We start from the raw sequence: 20,643 nt of genomic DNA on the forward strand, positions 1-20,643 counted from the left end.
ATTTTCAGAAGAGGAAGGGGCTGAGATTTTTATAAAAATTACAGACCACAAATAACAGCTCCCACCTCAATAAAATGGTCAGTACTTTACGGCTGTTTCACCTTGCTTGATATATATTAAAAGAAAATGATCTTTTATGGTTCATGTTGTAAATGACATGCTGTGGAAAGAAGTCCTTGAAATACATGATCATTACCAAGTTGAATTGTAAATGACAGTGGCATCACATCATCATTACCAAGTTGAATTGTAAATGACAGTGGCATCACATCATCATTACCAAGTTGAAATTTAAATGACAGTGGCATCACATCATCATTACCAAGTTGAATTTTAAATGACAGTTGCCATCACATCATCATTACCAAGTTGAATTGTAAATGACAGTGGCATCACATCATCATTACCAAGTTGAAATTTAAATGACAGTGGCATCACATCATCATTACCAAGTTGAAATTTAAATGGCAGTGGCATCACATCATCATTACCAAGTTGAAATTTAAATGACAGTGGCATCACATCATCATTACCAAGTTGAAATTTAAATGACAGTGGCATCACATCATCATTACCAAGTTGAAATTTAAATGACAGTGGCATCACATCATCATTACCAAGTTGAAATTTAAATGACAGTGGCATCACATCATCATTACCAAGTTGAAATTTAAATGGCAGTGGCATCACATCATCATTACCAAGTTGAAATTTAAATGACAGTGGCATCACATCATCATTACCAAGTTGAAATTTAAATGACAGTGGCATCACATCATCATTACCAAGTTGAAATTTAAATGACAGTGGCATCACATCATCATTACCAAGTTGAAATTTAAATGGCAGTGGCATCACATTGGCATTGATCATTACCAAGTTGATTTTAAATCTCTTCCTTCAGCCCCAAATTCAGTCCCATCCCCAACCAAGATTACTGATTACCTTTTGAGTTTTGGTGAAGGCAAAAGAATTCACGGTGCTTGTTGTATTTTCTCGATTGCTAGTGAAAATTAATGCTGACAAATTGTTGAGATCGGATATGGATGTTGTTGTGAGATTCATCGCTGGAATCCATGTGTAAATTTGTCAGCTGTTTTCATCACCAAAGTGCTCAGTTGCAAATGCTAAGCACCTAAGTTCTGAATTGCTTTTGGAAGTCTATAAAATGGTTAATGTTAGGGTTTCATTTTGCGGAAGCCTGTTAAATGGCTAGTGTTAGGGTTTGTTTTGGAAACCTATAAAATGATTTTGGTTCTCCTTCTTGATCGACCGCTCTAGTGACCTAGTGGTTAGTGCATCTATCTCAGAAATATTTTCCTGTATAGACAGTTAGAGTCTGTATAGTGGTACACTACCATAAAATAAATATTGTCCCGTGTAGACAGTTAGAGTCTGTATAGTGGTACACTACCATAAAATAAATATTGTCCCGTGTAGACAGTTTGAGTCTGTATTGTGGTACACTACCATAAAATATATATTGTCCCGTGTAGACAGTTTGAATCTGTATCATGGTATACTACCATAAAATAAATATTGTCCCGTGTAGACAGTTAGAGTCTGCATAGTGGTACACTACCATAAAATAAATATTGTCCCGTGTAGACAGTTAGAGTCTGTATAGTGGTACACTACCATAAAATAAATATTGTCCCGTGTAGACAGTTAGAGTCTGTATAGTGGTACACTACCATAAAATAAATATTGTCCTGTATAGACAGTTAGAGTCTGTATAGTGGTACACTACCATAAAATAAATATTGTCCCGTGTAGACAGTTTGAGTCTGTATTGTGGTACACTACCATAAAATATATATTGTCCCGTGTAGACAGTTTGAATCTGTATCATGGTATACTACCATAAAATAAATATTGTTCTGGTGAGTATTGCCAGGAAAAAATGTATTGCAATATGGCATGTCTCTATTGCGATATGTATCAATACGTATTGGTCATTGATATCATTTATGACTTGAACGTTGATTTTGCATATTTTGTACTGAAAAAAATTGCCAATTTCCTTGCATTTAATAAACTACGAAGAAGAAAATGAAACCGTCGTGCTTTTAATTCCACCAAAACACCCAGTAACTGTAATAATCACATCTCTTGTTTAGAAAACAATAAATATATCAACATGTGAAAACTTCTACAAGCAAGAAACAGAATACTGGAAAAGAGTTATAGGATTATTTTGCCTGATTATAAAGTCTCCAAATCTAAAGATTCATTTCTTGCAGTACAATCATGACAAGGGATAAACAGAAGAAAGACTACACATAATGATAAATTATCACATTGATAAATATCCTACTTTGATTAAAAAATGAATAATATAGTAAATTAATATCAGTGATGCCAAACCTTTCGTTTAAATCTGTGAGACTAATTACTTAACAGGCAGAAGAAATAAAATCAAAGAAGAACCTAATCTGGCTGACTAGAAACAATATTTCTGTGACTGTCAAAATTAAACTAATAATATAATTTGATCACTGATGTAAACCCCTTGTTTTCATCTATAACTTGGCAACACTGTCAAACTATACATTTCTCCAATAAAAAAAAACACAAAATATTTAATGTGACTAGATAAAACAAAGTCTTTTACAACTGGACAAAATTGGAAGATGTCATCTTATTTAACTGTGCTGAAACAAATGATTAGCATATTAACATTTTTCTAGAGAAACTTGTTTATGTCTTAAGTTAATAAATCAAAGTCCAGAGTTCATTAAGGAGACATTAAGGTATAGTCATGTTCTTAGTAGCATATCAACATTCTCTGCGCTGATTGCTGCCCTTTGGCTTGACACAATATCTCCTGCAGTACTGAAGACTCTTTCAGAAGGGACAGATGTTGCTGGTATGCAGAGCAACTCTCTTGCATAACTGGATAACACAGGAAACTGATGTTGATGATCTTGCCACCATTATAATGGGTTCTGGGCAAGAGGAATGGACTCCTATCTTTGTAGCACTCAGTTTCTTCACTTTTTCAAGAACATTCTTAATATTTTTCTCCACTTTCACAACATATACATCTTCAAAAATGGAAGCAAGACCAGCATTAGTTATCTTTGGAGAAAAAGAACTTAACTGTTAGAGCAATGCAAGCATCAGCAGATGTAGACAAGACAGAAACAGAGTCAGCTTTGCTAATGTGGATGAGTCAGAAGCATCTTCATCTGTCTTTATTCTTTTCATTGGTGAGATGTAGTTGTGCTGATATCCTCAGCTGACCAGGTTGGTAATGCAGGAAGAGGTATAACATAAGTAAATGAATCCTGTTGGCATACCTGTTTAACTTTCTTTGGCTGATTCTGTTCGTACGAAGTGGATGCAGCCAGAGCCAAGCCGTTGAAGACTACAGATTGATTGTTGTTTGAAAAGGGAGGTTTTTGAACCTGGGGTCCAGAGCAGTTGCTATCTGGAGGAAAAATTTGTTTCCTTCATAATTTCACCAATGTTGGATCATGAATGGATGGTGCCATAAATGTAGTCAACAGTTGACTCTGCAGTGGAAGAATAATGGATATGGTGGGTGTTTCGTCTGTGCACAACACTATTGTGATTGTCCCTAGTGGTTTTAAACATAACAATAGTTCTTCATCATTGCTAATATCAGTTTCCGACAAGGTACTTACAGCTTTGTTCACACTGCACACCTCTTTGCTGGTTAGGGCAGCATATACATCTGGTTGTAGTTCCAGAAACCTTTCAATCATATCAGCTGCTGAGTTCCATCAGGTACAAACATCTTGAATTAGTTTGTGTTTTGGTAATTTTAGGAGCTTGGTTTTGTGTGAATATTCCTGCAGCAACTGCTGACAATTCTTCTGATCATGCCAAGCTAATATCATTGATTTTCAGGCCTTTCTGGGCAGCTAAATTTAAAGTGTGTGCATAGCAATCAATATGCGGATTACATCCTGCTTCTGATGCTGTGACAGACATGTTTGAAGCATTGTCAGTTATCAGTGGAGGATTGGATGGAATTCCCCATTTATTAACAGCTGACAACAGAACTGCATCAATATTTGCACTGTGTGACTCTTGGGTAGAGCCCGTGTTTGTAGAACATAACTCTGAATTTTCCAGTCCAGAGAAATAAAACATGCAGTTACTGTAACATATGATTCCGTTGCTTTGGTAGTCCAACTGTCAGTTGTTAATGCAATTTTAGATGCTAAGTGCAAGAATGCTTTTACGTCTTCCTTGACTTGTAAATACATATCTGTGATCATTTTCTCAGAGAAGACCCATCTAGATGGCACAACATATCGTGGATCAAGCGCCGATGCCATGTTTATAAATCCTTTGTTTGATACAACACTCTATGGCCGTAATTGTGAACGATGAAACTAGCAATAGCACGAGTGATAGCTGTGGACCTTGGTGCTGAAGATTTGTATTTAGTCTGTGCACCTAGCATATCCGCAGTTTTTGGTTGTCAATCTGAAACAATACGTACACTTTTAATGGAACCTTCGGCTGTTGCGTTAGAGGTTGTGTCACTCTCTTGCACAGTACTTACGGAACATACTGATGGATGATGACGCTGTAAATGAGTCGAGAGGTTTGTCGTACTGTCTGCGTGATTGATTTCAGTTTTGCACATATTGCACACAGCGACAATTTTGTCAGCTGTATTAGTGCTAATCTCCCTTTTTAGTGAAAAATGATTCCAAACAGAACTCTTTGTTCTTGGGTTCTTCACTAGCTCATACACAGAAGCTACCATTTTGTTAAGCCTAGTAAAAGACATTGGTGTGCTCAAAGCTAGTTCCAGACAGGCTAATGTTGATGAAAAAAAGAAAAAAAAACCGGTATACCAGTATTACTATACTTGAATCGCGATATACCGTTATGGGCATTTTTTATCGCAATTTACAGGTAAATTGGTGTATCATTACACCCTTAGTATCCTGGCACACTACCACCAGGGTAAATATTTTTTCCTGTATAGACAGTTTGAGACTGTATTGTGGTACACTACCATAAAATAAATATTCCCAGTATAAACATTTTGAGTCTGTTTCACGATACACTACCACCAGGGTAAATATTGTGCAGTGTTGATGATAACAAACAACCTAAATGGCTATGCTTACTGTTTAATTTTGAGCATAATCCTATATACAGACATGATTTTTCTCCGTTTTAAAACTGAATTCCAATTTTCTCCTGACTTTAATCAGATTTTTATTGATATAGTCCTTTTTTTATATCATATCCGATCCAGTTTTTAAAAAAAACTTTCTGTCCAGTCACATTCCGCTACGACCCTTGTAAAGTATTCATTCCATTTATTAGTTAGCACAAGAGCCATATAAAGACTATTCTGATTGGTCAAAAATTTAAATTCTTCCAATGAATCTTCGTGTAATGGAAACTGATGGGAATGGAAAGAAGAAGAATGCTTGTAAAACATGGCGTCCCGAGTTGTTGAGAGAGACCATGACACAAAAAGTTTAGATAAAGGTTTTAAAAAATGTATGGAAATGGGAATGGCTGGAGTTAAAAGTTGATGGAAATTTAGTTGGTCAGTTTGTAAGAAACCTGAATGCTAGAGGACTGGCATTTTGTTACCTCGGCAAGCAAGATCTAAATTACGGTAATCGCAGTTGGAAGAGTTTGGAACAGCACTTACAAAAGAATCTGCACACAGAAAAATTTAAGCGCAGTTAATTACTATAAGAAGAAAGATTTCTTGCATGAGAGAACAGATGGAGCCCTCTGTTAGAATATGCATACTGCATGTCGCCAATACAAGCACCAGCTTGAATGGAAAAAGGCTTTCGTTGAGAAAGAAAAGAAATGATTGCACAAAAAAGCCAGTGGCGACAAAAAGGAAGGCTAAAGAAATCTTTGCCAAAGCCGCAAAAATAGCTCGAGCGGTATATCAACAGGTTTTGTCCATTGGAGAAAAAGATGAGTGGATGTATGAGATTATTTTATTATAGTTGATGTACTTAGGTATTTATTTTACAGATTTGTTATGAAAAGAGAGAAGTATAATATATTTGCTGCAAAAATTAAGAAATTATTGTGACTTAATTATGATGTGAACACTGACATGCACATGAAATAACTTAAGCATCAATAGTCTTGGAGAACAAATTCATGTGACAATAAATATTGTGAAATTATTCAAATCAAGTTGAACATTTTTGGTTAGTTAATGAGTTTTTCAAATGATAATTTTGTTTTATATTTTGATCATAAGTTGCACACAGAGCAGTTTGTTATGATTGTAAAGTGCGTTTTTGGACCCCAGGATCAGGGTCACTGCCTCTCTAGATTATCTCCTTAATTATCGTTGTCTTTCAACCAAATTTGGTATAAGCTTGATGAGATCTCAGTTCATTTATCAATAATCTTGATCATTATTTAGCACAAATCCTGATTCCTCTTTAGAGTCTGACACAGCTGTAGCCCCTTAGTCTGACACAGCTGTAGTCCCTTAGAGTCTGACACAGCTGTAGCCCCTTAGAGTCTGACACAGCTGTAGCCCCTTAGAGTCTGATACACTTGTTTCTGAACAATTACTCTCTAAATTATTATTGTAGTAATTGCATGTTGTACTTACTCCCAAAATTATTATTGCATGTTGTAATTATTCCCAAAATTATTATTGCATGTTGTAATTACTCCCAAAATTATTATTGCATGTTGTAATTCTGTTAATTATTATTGAATGTTGTAATTCCTCCCTTAATTATTATTGCATGTTTTAACCAGATTTTTTTTAATCCAGTTTGATATTGATGAAATCTTGTTGCAGTTTGAGTGTCAACATTTTAGTGGAGTTTTATCCCCTGATAGTAAGACCTACTCAATTTTGTGTCTGCACAATAACTCCCCTGATTAGCTTGGATTTTGTAAAAATGTGATGGCAGTGTGATATTGATTGGGCTTTGTGTTTGATTTTCAGTGTTCTACATAATGTCTTTAGCAGAGTTGTATTCCTTGATTGTCAGTTTCCACTCACTTGATTTATTTATGATTGAATTTCAGACATAGTTGCCTAATATTGATGGGGCCTTGGCTGAATGAAGCATTTAGGATATATACCTCTGACACCCACCCATTTCTGTTTCTGCACAGTAAATACACCAGAGTTAGATTTCCAACAAATCTAGCCGGAAGCTGTGTACTGACGGGATTGCAGACGAGTTTGATTATTGAGTACATATAATAATCTGCTTAGTTATGGCCCATTTTCCTTTCTTTGTTTCAACTCCCATAACGTTTGGTGTTTCAGTTCCCATAACTTTCTGTAGTTTAAACTCCCATAACTCATTTTGGATTTCAACCAAATCTTTGTGTTCAACTTTATGTTGACATTAAATACATCCTTGTAATATCCTAGCCATCAAATACATCCTTACCATCACTTAGTCATTAAATACATCCTTACCATCACATAGACATCAAATACATCCTTACCATCACTTAGACATCAAAATACATCCCCACCATCACCTAGCCATCAAATACATCCTTACCATCACTTAGCCATCAAATACATCCTTACCATCACCTAGCCATCAAATACATCCTTACCATCACTTAGCCATTAAATGCATCCTTACCATCACATAGACATCAAATACATCCTTACCATCACCTAGCCATCAAATACATCCTTACAATCACCTAGCCATCAAATACATCCTTACAATCACTTAGACATCAAATACATCCTTACCATCACCTAGCCATCAAATACATCCTTACCATCACTTAGACATCAAATACATCCTTACCATCACTTAGACATCAATAACATCCTTACCATCACTTAGACATCAATAACATCCTTACCATCACCTAGCCATCAAATACATCCTTACCATCACCTAGCCATCAAATACATCCTTACCATCACCTAGCCATCAAATACATCCTTACCATCACCTAGCCATCAAATACATCCTTACCATCACTTAGCCATTAAATACATCCTTACCATCACTTAGCCATTAAATACATCCTTACCATCACCTAGTCATCAAATACATCCTTACCATCACATAGCCATGAAATACCTCCTCACCATCACATAGCCATCAAATACATCCTTACCATCACCTAGCCATCAAATACATCCTTACCATCACTTAGACATCAATAACATCCTTACCATCACCTAGCCATCAAATACATCCTTACCATCCTTAGACATCAATAACATCCTTACCATCACTTAGACATCAAATACATCCTTACCATCACCTAGCCATCAAATACATCCTTAGCATCACTTAGCCATTAAATACATCCTTACCATCACATAGCCATGAAATACCTCCTCACCATCACCTAGCCATCAAATACATCCTTACCATCACTTAGACATCAATAACATCCTTACCATCACCTAGCCATCAAATACATCCTTACCATCACTTAGACATCAAATACATCCTTACCATCACCTAGCCATCAAATACATACTTACCATCACTTAGACATCAAATACATCCTTACCATCACCTAGACATCAAACACATCCTTACCATCACTTAGACATCAATAACATCCTTACCATCACCTAGCCATCAAATACATCCTTACCATCACTTAGCCATTAAATACATCCTTACCATCACCTAGTCATCAAATACATCCTTACCATCACATAGCCATGAAATACCTCCTCACCATCACCTAGCCATCAAATACATCCTTGCCATCACATGGGCATCACATACATCCTTGCCATCACCTAGCCATTAAATACATCCTTACCATCACCTAGCCATCAAATACATCCTTACCATCACCTAGCCATCAAATACATCCTTACCATCACCTAGCCATCAAATACATCCTTACCATCACCTAGTCATCAAATACATCCTTACCATCACATGGACATCAAATACATCCTTACCATCACCTAGCCATTAAATACATCCTTACCATCACCTAGCCATTAAATACATCCTTACCATCACTTAGCCATCAAATACATCCTTACCATCACCTAGCCATCAAATACATCCTTACCATCACTTAGGCATCAAATACATCCTTACTATCACCTAGCCATCAAATACATCCTTACCATCACTTAGGCATCAAATACATCCTTACCATCACTTAGCCATCAAATACATCCTTACCATCACCTAGCCATCAAATACATCCTTACCATCACTTAGGCATCAAATACATCCTTACCATCGCCTAGCCATCAAATACATCCTTACCATCACTTAGCCATTAAATACATCCTTACCATCACATAGACATCAAATACATCCTTACCATCGCCTAGCCATCAAATACATCCTCACCATCACGTAGCCATCAAATACATCCATACCATCACTTAGCCATTAAATACATCCTTACCATCACCTAGACATCAGTAACATCCTTACCATCACCTAGACATCAAATACATCCTTACCATCACCTAGACATCAAATACATCCTTACCATCACCTAGCCATCAAATACATACTTACCATCACATGGACATCAAATACATCCTCACCATCACATAGCCATTAAATACATCCTTACCATCACCTAGCCATCAAATACATCCTTACCATCACATAGACATCCTTACCGTCACCTGGCCGACGTTCTCTGCAGATTTTATTTGCCAATTTCAAGCAAAAAGCAGGAAGTGTCAATTTTTTTGTTTCAGTTTTACTCAATCTGTTGCAAAGTTCATATGCTTTGATACTGGTCCTTTTGGTTGATTTTCTATTTGGGGTTACAACTCCTCAACGTATATGTGCCTGGATTGGATGAAATTCTCCCTTTATACCCAAAAGGGACGGCTACTAATTGGGATATATGTTTCTGGAATGAGTTCTCCCTTCGAACCCCATTGGCACTACTACTCATCGGGATGTATATACTTGGATTGAATGGAGTCCTCCTTCATACCCTAGTGGGACTTCTACTAATGGGGTTATATATTCCTGGATTGAATGAAGTCCTCCCTTCATACTCAAGTGGGACTTCTACTAAGTGGGATATATTTCCTGGATTGAATTGAGTCCTCCCTTCATACCCAAGAGCAACTACTCATGGGTTTTAATGTTTCTGCATTGAATGCAGTTCTCCTTCGTACCCAGGTTGGACTACTACAATTGGGGATATCTTTCTGGATTTGATGAAGTACACCCTTTATATTTTGCTGGTTCAGATTAATTACAAAGACAGATAATACATAGTTTTAATATTTTTTCTTCTTTCTTTCAGGCAGTATTTGTCAACAGGGAACTCGTGAGCCGTGGAGTCACAAGATGGATAGAGATTCTGTCATAGCGCTGCATGTATAGATAGTATTGTCATTTTATATTTTCTTGATTGTGTGACTGCCTTAGTTTCCTAAAATCGTGAAAATTTATACCGTGAGGGCTTGATGTAGATACATAGTGCTGTGTTAAAGTTATATAATTGATTTAATCATAGATATGAATTTCTTATCCAGTCAAACTGTTATATGATTTGTGAGAAAATTGAGACAAGATGGAAACAAAACAGATAGGAATTTTCTGTGAAGTGATTGTTTAGATAACTTGTCCATTAAGGCCACCTAAGATTATGGTATAGCCCTGTGTCTGTCTTATGTCATACATTGAGCATTGTCCATCTGTCAATAGTTGCTTGTTACCACTCTAGATCCCATATTTTTCTAATCAGCTGTCGGTAAAACTTGGAATACATGTTTGTTCAGGGTTGCATCTAGGACGTGACGCTGGAAATTTCCTGCAAAATTTTCAATTCTATGCAGGCAGTGTCATGCAAAAATAAGAATTGTGCAGATTTTTTTTCTTCATATTTTGTTTAAATGTAAAAATTACATTTGTCACTCAGCAGATATGTTGTCCTAGTGATGAAACATGTCGTGCGTTTCCTGTGTCGTGTGGCAGAAATTTGTCTGGTTACTAAATAAAGTTAGGAGAGCATGCTTGTCAGGACAATGCATTAATTGCAAAACCTGTTAAAACAGGGGACATTTTGGGTCAATAATACTCGTAATAACACCTAGGGTGCTGATGTTTGTGTCAGTAAGCGTGGTGACCATGAACAAACAAATGAATTAGGCTAACACCTATGTTGTTAGTGATGATATGCCTGAAGATGGCAGAGCTGAAACTGAGGGTCCATCCAGTGATAGAGTGAAAAAACAAAACAATACTCATTCAGTTCAGACTGGGACAAAAAAGGACCATTGATGGAAATGAATGAAATAATAACATGCTTTTCAGTTGCTGTGTAAAAACTGGCAAAGAAAATACATTAACACTTGAAAAGACTAATTTAAGGATGTCAACCCTTGAAAGACGTATTGAATTGTCTCCTCACAAACAGTCATTATAGAATTTGAAACTAAGTGACAATATAACAAAAATACATGCATGACAGCTATGATGTGACAAGCAGGAAATATGCAACAATATTTTGTAAGACACAAGAATGGACAGAGGAGTGGTACATTTTGCAACCCATGGTTTGATTCTTTAATGGTGACTAGATAATAGTTACTAGAAAATAAAAGATTTGAATTAAAGTTAAGTGTCTTACTGTAATATACAGAATTCATTATATGCATTTAATACACTTATTATACTTGTTGTTGCTGTTTAAAATTGTTGAAGTTTGCTTTGGGGATTTTTTTCACCATACTGGGATGCTTCTGTTATCACTATGTTGTTATCCCGTGTTTTTAGTTTCATTTTGGGCAAGTTCCCACATTTACCAAGTCCTGTATGCAACCCTGCTTGTATCATTGATACGTATCAGTATGATAGAGATCTTTGCATACTAACTACATGCATCTGATTGGCTGATACCCTCTGGAAGTCGTGTTTCTGATCTTAATAATAGACTTGCATCATCAAGATTTTCAATTGGTTCATTGTTGAGTTGGATCTAAGTATATTAATAAAGTGATCCTGCATTTGTTTTGCAGACCTTGTCACAATTTTAGAGGCTATATTTCTGAAATCCAGTTTTTTTATCAAAACCTATTTGCAGGTATAATTAAGATCTGGGACACATTTGATAATGAGTAAAATACATGCATACTAAAGAGGTGACCTGCATCCAGATGGCTGGGCTTTTTAACGTTCTGGAAGTTTTATTTCTGATTGGATCAAACTTGGAATATATACTCGGGATCATAAACAAATTTAATAATGCGTAGATGCACACATATTGATGAGGTAGTCTTGCATCTGATTGGCTGCGTTTCTTGCCACTCTGGAGGCCATATTTCTAGTGTAATTTTGAAATATAGTCTTAAATCATCATGGGCTTGGATGATGAGTTTGATGTTTAATTGGATGAATTATTGTCATACTGGAATCCAAGAAGTCAGATCTGATTGTGGCTCATATCATGAAGATATGATTTGTATTATGAGCAAGCTAGGCATATTATGAGCTTTATTAATTAGGTTATCTTGCATATGATTGGATGAGCTTATTAATTAGGTCATTTTGCATATGATTGGAGATTATTAATTAGGTCATCTTTCACATGAGTGGATAAGCATATTAATTAGGTCATTTTGCATATGATTGGATCAGCATATTAATTAGGTCATCTTGCATATGATTGGATAAGCATATTAATTAGGTCATCTTGCATATGATTGGATAAGCTTATTAATTAGGTCATCTTGCATATGAGTGGATAAGCATATTAATTTGGTCATTTTGCATATGATTGGATCAGCATATTAATTAGGTCATCTTGCATATGATTGGATAAGCATATTAATTAGGTCATTTTGTGTATGATTGGAGATTATTAATTAGGTCATCTTGCATATGAGTGGATAAGCATATTAATTAGGTCATTTTGCATATGATTGGATCAGCATATTAATTAGGTCATCTTGCATATGATTGGATAAGCTTATTAATTAGGTCATCTTGCATATGATTGGATAAGCATATTAATTAGGTCATTTTGCGTATGATTGGAGATTATTAATTAGGTCATCTTGCATATGAGTGGATAAGCATATTAATTAGGTCATTTTGCATATGATTGGATCAGCATATTAATTAGGTCATCTTGCATATGATTGGATAAGCTTATTAATTAGGTCTTCTTGCATTTGATTGGATGAGCTTATTAATTAATTAGGTCATCTTGCATTTGGTTGGATGAGCTTCATTCCACTTGAGAGTCTTTTTAACCGGAGTGAAAATGTTGGATTCTTTTTGTTATAAGAAGGACCTGTTTTATGACTTGGTCCTGTATCTGATATGGAGGTTTATTTTAGAGACTCGACTTAGACAAGCATATGTCATCAGGATCTAGATTGGGTGTGCTTATGAGTGAAATTCATTTGTATTATTTTATATGAACTTGAAATTGATTGGCTGAGCTTATATACAGTCTAGCAAATAGCATTCCTAATCAGATTTTGATAGAACTTTTGTATAATCGGATATTATCAAGATGTTGGATGAGTTGGATTTGGAGCAAACTCCATGCATATTAGTGAGGTAACCTTGTATCTGATTAGCTGGGCCTGTTGCCAGTATAGAGACTGAATTCCAGTCGGAGTTTGCTCCACCTTAAGCATGTATTATGATTGGCTGAGATTATTCCCTCTCTAGATCTAGAGACTATATTTTATTTTAATTTTTGTCAACTCAGTATATGGGGTTTTATTGATGGTTACTAGGAGACAGTTTTCCAGGGTTGAGTTCCTACCAGTACATCAGGCTGCTAAATGAAAAGGTCATCTGTTCATTTATTTAAGCCATGAGAGTGATACCATTCCCACTTGGACCTCGTGTTTAGAGCTGAGATTTTGAGAGTGTGCTTTATACTCATATTTTAAAGCCTCTGGTATTTTTTAACAGATTTTGTGTGACTTTACCTAAACTATCACATTGTAAGACATTTTTGTTTTATCAGTATATTAATGATATGATGCTTGTCATCGGTTTTGATTGCTTTAATTTGCAAAAAATCATGTTTGAAAAAAATGAATGATAGAATTTTGACAGGATGAGCTTTTTCATTTTATAATAGTAGTATCATATTGTAGATGCCTACAAAAAAAAAGAAATCATATTTGGGATATGCAGTGTGTGCTTTCTTTAAAAAGTGTGTACCATATTATCGCACAGCTTTCGTATAGAAAATGGTGATGCTTTTTTTTATAGCAAGCATGCTGTATTAAACATGTAGAATATTTATAATATCCTATTAAATTTTAATGACTGAAAGTCAAAAGTCATTGTTACTGTGAATACAAGAAGAAAAGTGATTTCTGCTAAATAATATTAGTTCTACATAGCATGCTTAATGGACTGCTTAGTCTTGGTTAAGAAAGAAACAAATATTGGAACCAAAAGGTCAAGGTCACTGACTGGAAAGCAGGAACATGTTCTTTACATTAGTTCTACATCACAGACCTGGACCAAACACCATGAATAGCTTGCACTTTGAATGCTTGCAAGTTCAGGGTTAAAAAAAGATACAAGATCGAGATCAATCTGCACAACAAAATTTCAGTTCTTAACCATGTACCTGCACTTGTATTTGTGGATGACTTAGTGGGTAAGAAAGAATCATATTCATTTAGGGGTCACAGATTTTAAAGTCGCCGAAAGAAGAATAATGATTTTGCCTAATATCACAGTTATAGAGCACATGCTTTAACGAAAGTTGGTGGAGAGGGACCTTAAGGTATAGAAGCCTGTCAATTTTGGAATCGCACATGAAAGGGCAAGATCACCATAGCTAAAAATAGATGTGTTATGGTGTAAGTTTCATGAACAAACCTTTTACATTGTTTGCAGATAATCAAAAAAATGTAACGAACAAATTACAGTACAATAAACCAGTAGTCTGAAGGAGTTAGCATTTGAAAAAAGAGGATCCCTGATATTGTATCACATGACCATTAGAAATCTTTAATTTTTCAAACAATTTGTATTATTTTTCCAATAATGAATGGCAGTAGGAAAGTAATTAGAATAATTGACATGTATATATAAAATGTTGTATAATTCTTTTAGAAGTTAAAAGTAATTAGATTTTTCATAGATTTATGAAATATGAGGGGGGAAAAAAGATAACAAACCATAAATAAGTAATGGCAATCATGATAATCGTGTAGCATACACTTAAATGACGCTGAAGTAGCAATCATGTAGCATACACTTAAATGACACTGAAGTAGCAATCGTGTAGCATACACTTAACTGACACTGACATAGCAATCGTGTAGCATACACTTAAATCAACAATAGCAGTTATGATAGTTCAAGCTGTAACAAATCAGTTAGCATAGCCTGTTACATGACACAGCAAAGTATTATTAGAAATTGTAATTCATGATGTAAACAGATGAATTAGCATACACAAGTTATGTAACAGACAGTACAGTAGTGAAACAATTTGTGATAATTTACAATGTAACAAATCAGTTGACATACACTGTTATGTGATGCATGGTCTGAAGGTAGTGAAAGGTTTGAGTGCATGTTAGAAATTGCTTTCTTGCATCGGAGTGATTTTTGTGAAATTAATATTTTAATTAAAAGTCTTCATACCCTGTTATTGGTCCCAGTATCATTGTCCTATCTACTTTGGGCAGTTTGCCAATTGTTTTGCATCTTTATAGACCAACTGTTTTGTGCTTCCATTCTGGTTCTTTTCCTAATTAGTACTATAATTGTTGGGGGGGGATGGGGAGCTGGATAATTGTAGTTCTATTATCAGTTTGCCTCAGTTCAGGTTGTTCATCATAATTAGTTAATTTGCACATCACTGCCATTTGTTTTTTACTTGATTTTTCTACATAAAGTTTTGCTGCATTGTGCTTCATGTCCGTTTCAGGATTTAGTATTTCACTGTTATTATACAGATTCAAAAATCCTATTCAATAATTACTTGAATTAGAATGTTCAGATTGTGGGCAGAATTCAGTAATTGTTACTAATTTGAAGACATTTAAATTTGATCTGTTTAAAAATGTCATTTGTATCAAATTCAGATTGTAATATTGATGTCATGTTTGCCAGGGCATTCAAACTATTTCCCTATTTGATGAGGGAATTTTAACACTTTAGCATGGAATATGTTTGAGTAGAGCATGAGAAAAATAAATTAAAGTTTGCCATTTGCATCTCAAGATTGTACATGACAAGAGATGACTTATATTTAAGTTTGCCAGTCACATGACATTGTCAAGAGAGTGAATTACAATAAATGACCATTCTTGAAAAATTTGTCAGTCACATGTCATGATGTCAAGACTGTACATGACATTAGACAACCTATCTTGAAAAGTCAGATTTAGTGGTTTCTCTTTAAAGTTGTTTGTGCATTTTCCATACCTGTAAACCTCATTATTATCAATTTCTATTGCATCATTCACAAAATAAGTGCATTAAAAAGTGTGATCATTACAAATATAGGTGACGTTATTATCTGCTCCTGAAGAGAGGTATCACTATTACCTGCCCCTCATGAATGGTATCACTATGTTGCATGCCCCTAAAGAGAGGTTTCACTGTATTACCTGCCTTTGATCATTAATATTCAGGGTTCCCATGCATCTGAAGGTTGAAAATTGCTTTTCCAGGTTTTGAAAATGTCTGGAAAAAAAGAAAAATGGCTACATTTGTTTTTTTTTACAACTGCTTTAGTCATGAACTGGCAAAGTATTTGCTCTTCTATGTTTGGGAGAAGTTTTAGGATGCACACTTGGAGCTCTTTGGGAGGTCTGGAATTTTTTTATATTTTTGCTCTTGAAAAGATATGGAAAAGATCTGGAATCTTTTTTTAAATTTGTGGCAGGAACCCTGAGTATCGCTGTATAATAGCTGTCCAAAAATGAGGAATGACTCTAAGACTATTTGACTTGCCCATAAAGTGAGATGTTGCTATAACTGAACTTGCCAACAGTGAGATAGATCATAGTACAGACTTTCCTATAGGTAATGAAATGAACAGTGATGCTATAGAAAATGAAAAAACTAATGGTATTCCCTTGCTTAACACATTCATCAATAGATTGAGAGAAAAAAAGAATACAAAGGACAACAACAGTTATTGGAAAGAGTTACAAAAATAAGATTTTCTTTAAAAAAGCACCATTTATTATGTTTTCTAATATTATATCTAGTTTCAGTTAAAATAGCAGGTAAGAACTTTTAAAAAATAAATTGCAGTTTTTTAAAATGAGACAAAGGTTTCTTCCTATCATTACTTGTTATTAGTAGTCTTATAACTGAATAGTTCACCATGTTCTACCTTCTGATTTTAACTCTTCATGAATCGATAAAGCAGTGGTTGAATGAGCTGTGTTTGTAATTCATACTGTTGTACTCCTAGAAAGGAGACCTATATTTCATTTTTCTAATCTTTTTCTTTCCCTCTCTCTCTCTCTCTCTCTCTCTCTCTCTCTTTGATGATGAAAATTGATAAGGCCTCGGGTGAAAAAAGGTCAAAAATTACAAAGGGTTATTTAAATACTAGAGATGGGTAAATTTGGTGCCATGGTATACCCCATTATTTCTCAACATGCCACAGTATACCAGTTATATTAGGGACCAACAGTGTTCTGGGGTGGAGGCCTGGCAGATGTTTTTATTCTAAAACTTTTGTCTGTTAATATAATAAAAGTGTCCTGCTTAGATATAGAGCAAAAAACTAACCTAATGATGTTATTATGGAAGAAAACTACTCAAAAGAAAATAGCAGACCCCCCCCCCCCCATTAAAAAATCATTACCTTACAATAGATGAATTTATAATGTGTTTATTAACTGTTGTAAAAGTTGTAATCTAAAACTAAAGTGGGACGATTAAGCTTACACCCAGTGATAGACAATGTACTGAACCTGGAAAGCTTGTTGATAAACAGGAAGTGATGTCACTGAAGTGTAGATAAAAACAGGAAGTGATGTCACTGAAGTGTAGAATTTACATGCTTCACTACTGATATTAAAGGCAGGGAAATGTTGAGAAGGATGCCAACATCCATGGAAGATGTTTATCAGAGAGCAACAGTAAAGATAAAACAGTAAGAAAACAAAGAAATATTTAGTTTACTTGAGAAATTACATAAAATTCAACAGAAAGCAACAGTTCTCCAGAAAATCATTGGATGATGGATGATGTGCATTATTACAAAGGAATACATGTATATAACACATTAACACACACTAGCAAATAACTATAAACAATTTGAGTTTTTTTATATTGGAGTTTGGTTTTAATCCAGAATTTGTCCATAGCTGGATTTGGCCCAAATGACCATCTCAACATGCCATTTGATCACCATGTTGGCATGCCTGACACCTGTCAAAAATGTGATTAAAAGAGCAGAAATATGATTTTCCATATTCAGATACAACTTTTGTTATAAAAAAATAAATTTTTAATTATTTTGTCATGTTAAATGAAAACAAAGTTAATATCTTTAAATTCACAAGAATATTAGTCAGCACTGTCTATGCAATCCCTCCTGACAGAAACTATTGAAGTATCAGTAGAGAGAAAAATCACTGTGCTACATAGCACAAGAGAAATAAAGTGTGGTAATACTGCACATCTATGTTAAATACTGATAAGTTGAAATATGCCGCTTAAAGAGAGCTTGAAAGTCTCGAAACATGATTTGGTGAAAGGAATAACCTGAGGAATAATTCTAGCAGTAAGAGTACTCTGCAGCCTTATGTACTCAGATATATCAAATTTTAGGTAACTCGCTGTTAATAGTTACCGTTTATAAAACTGACGACCATTAACTTGTATGTATGAGAAAAGCATCTACCAGATTAAACCAATAATGAACATGGGTAACAAAGCATATACCTTACAGAACCAGTAATAAACATGAGTAACAAAGCATCTACCTTACAGAAACAGTAATGAACATGAGTAACAAAGCATCTACCTTACAGAAACAGTAATGAACATGAGTAACAAAGTATCTACCTTACAGAAACAGTAATGAACATGAGTAACAAAGCATCTACCTTACAGAAACAGTAATGAACATGAGTAACAAAGCATCTACCTTACATAACCAGTAATGAACATGAGTAACAAAGCATCTACCTTACATAAACAGTAATAAACATGAGTAACAAAGCATCTACCTTACAGAACCAATAAGGGTTATCCTGAACATGTACAACAAAATAAAAGAACCTACCTGATAGAGCCAAGAACGGTCATCATAATGAACATGTATAACAAAGCATTTACGTGGAACTTCAATACAGGTAATTTCCTGGACTACCAGTGGGCATTTATCCCAATGGATTATCAACTATTCTAAGCTAAAAACTGATTATTTGGGATCTTGTTTCACAAATTGGCATCAACAAGTATGTTTAGGAAATGGCAGATCTGGTAAATAACTGCATCCGATCTGTTGTAGCCCAGGTATGTTAAGTCAGCTTTCTTTGCATGTCCATGGGGTGAAAGCACATGGCTTCCATTTCCCCACCATAATTAAAACAGTAATGTTTTAAAAGTGTGATTTGGATTTTTAACGTAGCTTTAAAAAAAATTTAGTCATATCGCTATGTGGCAGTGTGGCAGTTTATAGTTAAGTCTAGCACTGGGGCATCATGCAGCAAACATGTTTTAAAAGTGATTAAACCAACTAAATAATTTTAGGACCATTTCTTTTTCTCTTATATATTAAAACTCTTTCATTGCATACACCTAACACAATTGGACCACCTTGTAGGTGATACAGCTACTGAAACGTGATCCACACACAGGTCAAATCCAGATAAAACTTAGTTCGGACATGAATAATGTTGATAAGTACAAAATAGCAGTTGATGAAAAAATATGTATGTTGTAGGTCCAATACTGAAGTTCATGAGAGTTGAAGCCTCAAATGTGAAATGTGGAATGTTTAGGCTTGTAGATACATCGTAACTTGGAATAGAAATTGTAAACAGTGATGCAAGTCTTTGAATTGGAAAAATTAGATTGGTTTTATTACGAGTGCTGTTTTTAAATTAATGTATTTTGCCTACTGTACCAGAATTTATGGCAACTATTAAATTCTCAAAGTATGTATAAAAAATATGTACAGTTATCCATTGATGCTTTATAAGATAACTCTAGTGAACTTTTTCCCAGGTTCATTTGATGAAAGATTTCAAGTAATTCTTCCCAGGATCTTCTTGTGGTTCTTCCTCCATCAAAATATATACTGGCTGCCATCATGTGATGAAACTAGTGTTAAACCCATAAAAGCAAACCGTCTGTGCATTCATATGTTAACACCCAAGATCAACCTTGATCTTAAAGTTTAAATTAGCTTCAGAATTGAAGTTGTTTTGACTTGGCCAATAAAAGGCTGTAACTACAAATAGTAGGTCTCTCTTCTGTCATCATTTGAAAAATAAATGTCCAAGTAAATCTGGAAGAAAAAGAAATTAGTTGTTGATATTAGCTTTTGGATGACATCAATTGCCCTAGTTCTTTATTTTCACTGGAAATCACTATCTTGTATTTGTACTCGACATTAGGTTGTGTTTCATTACATGTTACTTTAAGTTTAGATATTTGCAGTTGTTTAGACGTATCTAGTAGAATATCAGATTGAAAGCATGCAGTGTGAATTTTGCTGAAGTTGATTCATAATTATTGTCTT

At 34.8% G+C, this 20,643-nt stretch overlaps 1 protein-coding gene across 3 annotated transcripts in view; it reads left to right on the top strand.

Moving 5' to 3' along the window:
* Positions 1-17,315, top strand: part of LOC149779691 (uncharacterized) — a 72,702-nt gene extending 55,387 nt beyond the window's left edge. For all 3 annotated transcript variants that reach the window (XM_089940540.1, XM_089940539.1, XM_089940541.1), the window contains exon 9: positions 10,237-17,315. In XM_089940540.1, coding sequence (XP_089796666.1) covers positions 10,237-10,302 — 66 coding nt within the window. In that variant the 3' untranslated portion in view covers positions 10,303-17,315. The remainder of the gene's footprint in view (positions 1-10,236) is intronic.
* Positions 17,316-20,643: the final 3,328 nt, after the last annotated feature.

This window comes from Sinohyriopsis cumingii, chromosome 17 (assembly GCF_028554795.1).
Source record: "Sinohyriopsis cumingii isolate HCF-2022 chromosome 17, ASM2855479v2, whole genome shotgun sequence".
NCBI classification, from domain to species: Eukaryota; Metazoa; Mollusca; class Bivalvia; order Unionida; family Unionidae; genus Sinohyriopsis; species Sinohyriopsis cumingii.